Source organism: Dendropsophus ebraccatus, chromosome 7 (genome assembly GCF_027789765.1).
Source record: "Dendropsophus ebraccatus isolate aDenEbr1 chromosome 7, aDenEbr1.pat, whole genome shotgun sequence".
NCBI lineage: Eukaryota > Metazoa > Chordata > Amphibia > Anura > Hylidae > Dendropsophus > Dendropsophus ebraccatus.
Genome location: NC_091460.1, coordinates 15,955,095 through 15,964,025, shown reverse-complemented (window position 1 = coordinate 15,964,025; position 8,931 = coordinate 15,955,095). Strand labels below are relative to the sequence as shown.

The window sequence follows — 8,931 nt, the reverse complement described above, 5'->3', positions numbered from 1 at the left end:
CCCCCTCCTGCACGGGCCCCATAGCAACTGCCTACCCTGCCTCTATGGTAGCTATGCCACTGTATAGAGGACATCCAGCCATGTTCATAGAGATCATCCAGCCATGTCTATAGAGGACATCCAGCCATGTCTATAGAGGACATCCAGCCATGTCTATAGAGTACATCCAGCCATGTCTATAGGGGACATCCAGCCATGTCTATAGAGGACATCCAGCCATGTTCATAAAGATCAGCCAGCCATGTGTATAGGGGAAATCCAGCCATTTCTATAGGGGACATCCAGCCATGTTTATAGAGATCATCCAGCCCTGTTAAAAGAGATCATCCAGCCACATCTATAGAGATCATCCCGCCATGTCAGTAGAGATCATTTTGTTGGAAAAATCACAAAAAGTTAAAACCTCTAAAAGGGGAGAATTATCTGACTGATGCATAACTGGCTACTCTGTTGTCTCTTGAGTCCTGTTCACATTCATCCTGTTCATACTATACAAATAAACCATCATGAAATGTATTAGTGTCCTGTAATCTTATATTACTTATATTATATTATTTTCATATGCAGAAAATTGCCAAAAGTGTCCTGATGACCAGTGGCCGAATGAGAATAAGGATAAATGTTTTCCAAAAATAATAGATTATCTCTCCTATGATCAGGACATAATGGCTGCAGTGTTCTCCTCCATATCTGGACTATTTCTTCTCATAACCGTCTCTGTATCCGGGATCTTCATCTCATTCCTGAACTCTCCGATAGTAAAAGCCAATAATCGCAGCATCAGCTTCATTCTTCTTCTCTCCCTGAAGCTGAGTTTATTCTGTGTCTTCCTGTTCATTGGTCGCCCAGATGATATAACCTGCATGCTACGGCAAATCTCCACCGGAGTCACCTTCACTGTTGCCGTGTCTTTCATCCTGGCCAAGACCATTATGGTTTCCATCGCTTTCAAAGCCACCAGACCTGGAAGCTCCTGGAGGAAATGGATGGGGGTAAAGCTGCCCAATTGTGTAGTATTGATCTGCTCCTCTCTTCAGCTCCTGAATGGAGTTATTTGGTTGGGGGTTTCTCCTCCATCTCAGGAGCAGGACATGGACTCTTATCCTGGGAAGATTATCATTCAGTGTAATGAAGGTTCTGTTGGGGCATTTTACCTCATGTTGGGGTATTTGGGGTTTCTGGCAGCGGTGAGCTTTGTTCTGGCTTTCCTGGTGAGGACATTACCTGATATCTATAATGAAGCCAAGTACATCACCTTCAGCATGCTGGTATTCTGCAGTGTCTGGATCTGCGCCATCCCGGCCTATCTGAGCAGTACGGGGAAGAACATGGTCATGGTGGAGATATTTACTATATTGGCTTCAGAGATTGGGATTCTGAGCTGTATATTTTTCCCTAAATGCTACAATATTATTAGGAGGCCGGAGATAAACAGTAGGAGGCAGTTCCTGGAGAAACAATAATCCATGGACTGATAATACTTAGTACATTGGTAATAACACGGATTGTCCATCTTATACTGTACAAATACAGGAATCATAAAGAGCAGAATCCATAATATCAAATAATGTTTTAGTTTAGCTTATTGCAGTGAAGCCTAGTTATGCTTTGGATAACATTGGGAAAAAAAAAAAACACATGTTGACAAAAAAACTGTGGACCAAGACAGAAATGTTGAATTGCTGCAAAAGTCGCCATACAGTTTTGTATGTAATGATCACAGGTGGGGTCTGATTACACACTAGGCTAGTGATTGGCTGACAGCCTGCTAAGCCAATAGTAAACGTAGGAGATAGCACTTCGAACAAGAGATAGCACTTGTGAAAAAACGTGATTTTTTTATTCACATCAGACGCGACGTTTCGGCTGGTACTTCAGCATTTCTCAAGCGTGACTACATGGTGGCCATTCAGTGCCTTATATGTGCTACACAGCAAAATCACAGCAAATTACACAGTAAGCATATCCAATCAGTAATTCATAGCATAATTAGGTGATAAACATCATATCAAGTATCAAAAACAGTATTGTATGCGTCATTAAATATAGCAAGTGTATCCAGTGTGTCATACATTATATATCTGTGAAAAACTAGTAATATCTCCTCCAGATTATCAAATAATCACATTATGTGCATAAAATGTCCCCTCAATCAGTTAATTGGTGCATAGTGATAAATAAAACAAACATAAACATATCATACCAAACCAGCATGCTCCTGAAACATGGCGTACAAACAGGCTACAAACACCAGTGTGTGGGCGTCACTGCACAAGCACCATCCTATCACGTCACTGCACAGCTCTGTGTGTGACTGGCACATGTGCAGAAGCGTCCATGAGCTTACAGGCGCCATCTTGGATGTGGGCAAGGAGACTGTCACTGCAAACAGACTGAGGGAACCACACAAATGATGTGTCAAACTTATCAAACTATCTCAAAGTCACAAGTGGCAGTAGAAACCAGCAGTATTATTGCTATATATAATGCCAAAAAACGGGTCTAGATATAGCTACAAGGTTATTGAGTGGTAAAGAATATTTGGGGAGTGAGACCCCTAGTGGTAAAATCCAGAAAAAGCACCCATGGTGATGTTTAATACCATAAAGAGAGGGATGACTCCCAACATCCTCACGACGCCGGCAACATCTACATTTTTATGCAGTATAGCTGCCATTGATCGCAGCATCATGTAAGAGGGAACTTCGCACAAAGCCAAGTCTCCCTGCACACGATGACGTGTCAGAGTCATCTCTGTCATGATGGGGGATTATACCCCCTATAAAGCATTATCGGTATAGAATCACACTGCTAAGGGATGGCACCTGGCATCCTCACACCACTGGTGGTCCCTGCATTTTCATGCAGGGGTGCCCCCAGTGGTCGCAGCATCGCTTAAATGTAGATGTTGCCGGCGTCGTGAGGATGTTGGGAGTCATCCCTCTCTTTATGGTATTAAACATCACCATGGGTGCTTTTTCTGGATTTCTCCACTAGGGGTCTCACTCCCCAAATATTCTTTACCACTCAATAACCTCGTAGCTATATCTAGACCCGTTTTTTGGCATTATATATAGCAATAATACTGCTGGTTTCTACTGCCCCTTGTGACTTTGAGATAGTTTGATAAGTTTGACACATCATTTGTGTGGTTCCCTCAGTCTGTTTGCAGTGACAGTCTCCTTGCCCACATCCAAGATGGCGCCTGTAAGCTCATGGACGCTTCTGCACATGTGCCAGTCACACACAGAGCTGTGCAGTGACGTGATAGGATGGTGCTTGTGCAGTGACGCCCACACACTGGTGTTTGTAGCCTGTTTGTACGCCATGTTTCAGGAGCATGCTGGTTTGGTATGATATGTTTATGTTTGTTTTATTTATCACTATGCACCAATTAACTGATTGAGGGGACATTTTATGCACATAATGTGATTATTTGATAATCTGGAGGAGATATTACTAGTTTTTCACAGATATATAATGTATGACACACTGGATACACTTGCTATATTTAATGACGCATACAATACTGTTTTTGATATATTGATATGATGTTTATCACCTAATTATGCTATGAATTACTGATTGGATATGCTTGCTGTGTAATTTGCTGTGATTTTGCTGTGTAGCACATATAAGGCACTGAATGGCCACCATGTAGTCACCCTTGAGAAATGCTGAAGTACCAGCCGAAACGTCACGTCTGATGTGAATAAAAAAAATCACGTTTTTTCACAAGAAGTGCTATCTCCTACATTTACTATTGGATTGAAGCCGAACGGAAGGGTCCTGTGCGGTGAGACGTGCACTCCATCTAAATATTCTTATCATTTTTTTCCAGTGCTGTCCCAGTTTGATTTTTATTAGCCTGCTAAGCCAATCACTGGCTGCGGCACTGTCCCTTCAGTCAGTCAGTCAGTCAGTGGCTGAGCAGGGTATCACATCAAAGCAAATCATCAACTGACTCAGGGGCCTATTCCAGGGAGCGATAATCGGCTGAATCGGCCCAATTCGGCCGATTATTGCTCGGTGGCATAGAGAAAACGAACAGCCGATGATCTTGTCATCGGTTGATTGTTTATTTAGGCCCAAACCTAAAATCATCGGTCACCCTCCACGCATCAAATCGTGGAATAGCGATGCGCGGCGGGTGACCGACGATTTGAGATTTTAGTTAATGTATGCTGCAAGGGCTGCAAGGACATCGGTAACGATCTCCCTGCAGCCCTCGCTAACAATTGTTGCGCCGTGGAGTAGGCCCAGTAAATGAGCGCTGATCTAGCAAATCGGCGCTCGTTTACATTGTTGATCGGGCCTGTGGAATAGGACCCTAAGACAAGGCAGCACTGCGGCCAGTGATAGGCTATCACTCTTGTCCTGAGGCAGATGGAGAAACCAGAGACACTCAAGAGGACACTAAGGGAGTGAGGATAGGTCAGCATACCATTTATTTTAGTTTTGTTGTTTTTGTTTTTTTTGTGTGTGTGTGGCGGACATCTGTATTTTACAAATTTTAGAACAAAGCTTGCAAAAAAAAGGTGACTTTTTGCAAACTTTGTCGTGAAGCCACGCAAAAAAAATAATGATACATATTTATGGTTTTAACAGATGTCACGTTCGCTCTCCTATTTTTTATTGTTTGGTATTACCCTCTTACACAGGGCAATGAGCAGTGAGGTTGGATATGGCTGCACTGAAAAAAGCAACCCTGCAGACTGGCTGCAGATGACAAAAAATACTGGTCACACTAGTTTTTGGAGGTTGTCATATAGAGTCTGTGTGTAAGTGCTGCTATATGGTGTATGCCACCCTCTTACACAGGACAATGAGCAGTGAGGTTGGATATGGCTGCACTAAAAAATAAAGCAACCCTGATGACTGGCTGCAGATGAGAAAAGATACTGGTCACACTACTGTAGTTTTTGGAGGTTGTTGTATAGTCTGTGTGTAAGTGCTGCTATATGGTGTATGCCACCTGTTACACAGGATAATGAGCAGTGAGGTTCTATGCAGCTGTACTACAAATCACAGCAATACAATGTACAACGGCAGCAGCACCAGCCACAAAAAAAAAAAAATAATAGTACTGAGGACTTCTTTGGGGTCTGTATGCACCACCTGCTTTCCCCTTTCTGTCAGCAGTTGATCACCACAGTGTGCTGCTAAAGTTGTGGTAGCTGCACTGCAAGTCTCAACCAGAAGTCTGGAGTAATAAAAAAAAAATAAAGATTATAAGCCCTTACAAGGGCTGATGGGTTCTTTTGTCTAGTATCCCTGCCTATAGGAACGCTAATTCCCTCTCTAACACTCTCCCTGACAGACAGCAGCTCTCTCCCTAATCTCTTCCAGCCTGCATCTGACGCGAGCACACCGGGACCTGATTCTTATATGCCCAGGTCATCTGATCTGGCCAGCCAATCGCTGCTATCGACATGTAGGGTTCCGACGTGAAGCTACGAGCTCCCAAAGACTCTCCTGCATGACGATTGGCTGCAAAAAAGCCGCCAAACATGCAGGAGGAGGAAGATGCCATTGTCTTGTGTATGGTGAGATGCTCGTCTGAGTAACGAGCACCATTGAGTACCCAAATACTCGAATGAGTACCAAGCTCGAACGAGCATGATCGCTTATCACTAATAAGTTCTAAAAAATGTGTCATTTGATCCCTAGCGCATGACACCTTGCATCTCTGTTCATAAATATTCTTGGCCAACTGTGCGTAAAAAGTGCTAAATCCATAAATCTTTCCGCCAAAGCAATCTATAAATGACTGTGCACAGTCTTGGCCCAAGCTCTACAGAGCTTGGTGAAAACGCAAGAATCTGAACGATAAACTGATAAATGACGCATATCTGGCCCCGAATTCAAGGTAGGGAAACAGGTCTTGCTAGCCACTAAAAACCTTTATCTTAGAGTACAGTCTGGAAAATTTGCCCCTAAATATATTGATCCTTACAGTATCAGAGAGATCATAAACCCCTTCTTACAGATTGCAACTAAACCTACAGTAGTTCATCATGAGAGGGTCTGGTGGCCCCTCATAAAAGGAGGGGTACTGTTACTTCCTTACCCGGCCATGCAGTGTCCTTTTTGTTGACTGAAAAGCCGCCCAGGACCTCCAGGAGCAGGTTCCGGAATCCACACAATAAACATGCTATAGGAGCACGCACCAGATCTTCTGTATCTCAATCCTGGCCAGCTGACATCAAGGATATCCAAGGGCATCCCTAGCTACCTGGGACACTGCTGGTCTGCGTCACTGGCGGGAGAAATCAAAACTCCCAGCTGTGCTGTAATACATTGTGTCACTGGCAGGTCTCTCTGCCAGTTACATTAACTCTAATCATGTGTTTGTCGTGAGGATCAGGGAGCCAATCGAATCACGTTCTAGACTGAACCCCTCACCACATATATAACATTCTCTAGTTCACATAGTCCTTGCTGGCTATTAGACTAGTAAACTAGCGTGCAAGCGTCTTCATATGCTTTCCTGTATTGTCACCTGGCTTGAACCTGACTTTGGCTCTTTTTCTCGACTACTCTCTTGGATCTTGATTTTGTACCTTGTTGCCAAATTGGTTTTACCCTGGCCTGTTGATGCTTCCTTGTATGTAAGTTTGTTTTGTCTTTGTTTCGTGTATCCAGTTGACTGCAAATGGGGACTGTCGCCGTTGTTGTCCACAGTTGCCTAGGACTGTCAAGGCTAGTAGGCAGGGTCAGCTAGTGGGACTACATCAGGACTCCTTTTCTGTGTCTTTCCCCAAACCTACAGTTGTACCAGTGGTCTACCAAGAATTTGGTCAAGGACTGTCAATCTGGGCCTGTGTGTACCAATCGGGTCACTGCATGTCTAATGTTATCTATCGTAACTGTTTAGATGATGCAATTGCAGTTGATTGTGGCATCTGAACACTTAAGTGACCAGCACTGGAGTGAACCAATGGGTGCTGTCTGCAGATAGCAGCCCCCAGATATGATGCAGGAAGGGCTAGCAAGTCCATGTCATACTTTCTCACCTGACCTTATGCCATAACTGTACTTCATGGTTGAGGAAGGATAAGCTAAACATTTTTTTACATGCAGCTTAACATTATGGCCTAGAGGTGAACTTGGTGCCCCAGGGTGATGGTACCCAGTAGCCATCACCCATGGTGCGGTCTCATTTGTGGTCTCATCTGCCTTTCTGTCTCTCAGCTTATCTCCTTCACTCTTTTCTTTGTTGGTCTAAAACTTCCCTGGTCATGAAAGAGTCGATAAAAGTTTGCCAGTCTCAACTCTTTTCTTGTTGCAGTCTCCGGTGGTTGTAACTTTTTCCGATGTTCCATATTTCTCCTGTAACCAGGCAATGCTAGACTGTTCTTATTTTTGTGTAAAGGCTGAGCATATAAACCTCTCCCTGTCATATCCTGAGCCTCACTGCTTTGTCATTCTGTGGATAGTCATGGTCCTTGTGTTCGGGAGTTTTAGTAATATTTTATGTTCTTCTCTGGATATTATATTCCTAGTGTTGGCTTTCTGTGTGACCTTCTGCACTTCTGAGATCCAGGACCCTGCAGCTCATTGTGATCTTAAAATGTTGGATTATATCTATGATTACAAATATTCTCAGGAAGGAGACATCATTATAGGAGGGATCTTCACTGTACATTCCAGGATGACACGACTGAGAATCGGAAGGGAAATCTCCTACAGCCCTATCTGTACTATGTAAGTACAAATAATAAATCTGCAGAGCTAACATTTACACCATGGGAATCTTATAGACAATTCCTTTTAGGACTATAGCAGGAGTATAAATAAGAGGCTGTGATGGTGCAAATTACACTGATTGTGCAGAGAACTTTTAAAGTTATATTCAAATAAAAACTCTGAATCTGTATGTTCTTCTCCATTGTGTGCAGATAGCTGTGTAACTAATGTTATATAGGAGTCTGACATGTCAGGACAAGAACCTTCTCCTATAATGTTACATGAGCGTGTCAAAGATGTAACATCTATACATGATAGATACATAATCTTTATGTCTCTCAGGCCGCAGTCTGTTGAGAAGGGATCAAGAAAAAGAAGACAAAACCATAGAATCTGTGATAGCAATAAAAGATTTAAGGATAGAAAAGAAACAGGGATGGAAGAAATACTCCTCATCCGAAGAAAGTATCACATTCCCAGATATTAGATTTTGTTGTAAAGGCTCCTACACCTTCTTAAAGGGAATCTGTCAGCTGCAATTCAAACAGCTGACACTGTTAGATAGCCGACACATGGTACCTTTCATATATCCATCTGCTTACAGAATGTAGAGAAATGCTTTTATTCTATAGTATTGTACAACATTCTTATCTGCAGAAAGCTGTAACACCTCTTTACTTCTACTTGGGTCCTTATGGATATGGAGATACCATACATGTTTTTTTAATGTTTTACGTAACTGTTTATTTTCAAAGGGGAACATAATGTAAATTTTATTATTTGGGGAGATGGGGGAGATTTTTGTTATTATGTTTTATTTTACACTAGTGTACGTTACTGTCACTAAGGGGTTAACCTAGCAATGTCACGATAGTGCTGTGGCACCTCAAAGAGTTTCCTCGTTGCCGGCATGATATTAATAAATCATGTGGGGCGGGGAAACAATTCACTTCATGCATTCACTGTTAGTAGGTCCAAAAAATCTACGAACATATGAATGCAGCCTTACTATCAGTATTGGGGGCACCCACACAGATGTCTCCCTAATCACAGAGAGTACCCCATAGTAGTGAAAAGATCCTGTGGTCAATGTTGCACGTCTATCCTTAAAGGGGCTATTCTGGGGGAAATCAATAAATTAGCCGGAATCACCATCTCGGACACGTGTGGGGTCGTGAGTCATCCCTGTTGGGATATAAGCTTTTTTACTCTGCGGATGTATCTGCCTTAGAGGTCCTGTAG

At 42.8% G+C, this 8,931-nt stretch overlaps 1 protein-coding gene across 1 annotated transcript; it reads left to right on the top strand.

Annotated features, from left to right (window-relative positions):
* Positions 1–665: 665 nt before the first annotated feature.
* Positions 666–1,463, top strand: LOC138796452 (vomeronasal type-2 receptor 26-like). Its single transcript, XM_069976057.1, has one exon. It carries the CDS (start codon positions 666–668, stop codon positions 1,461–1,463), a length of 798 nt encoding a protein of 265 aa, XP_069832158.1.
* Positions 1,464–8,931: the final 7,468 nt, after the last annotated feature.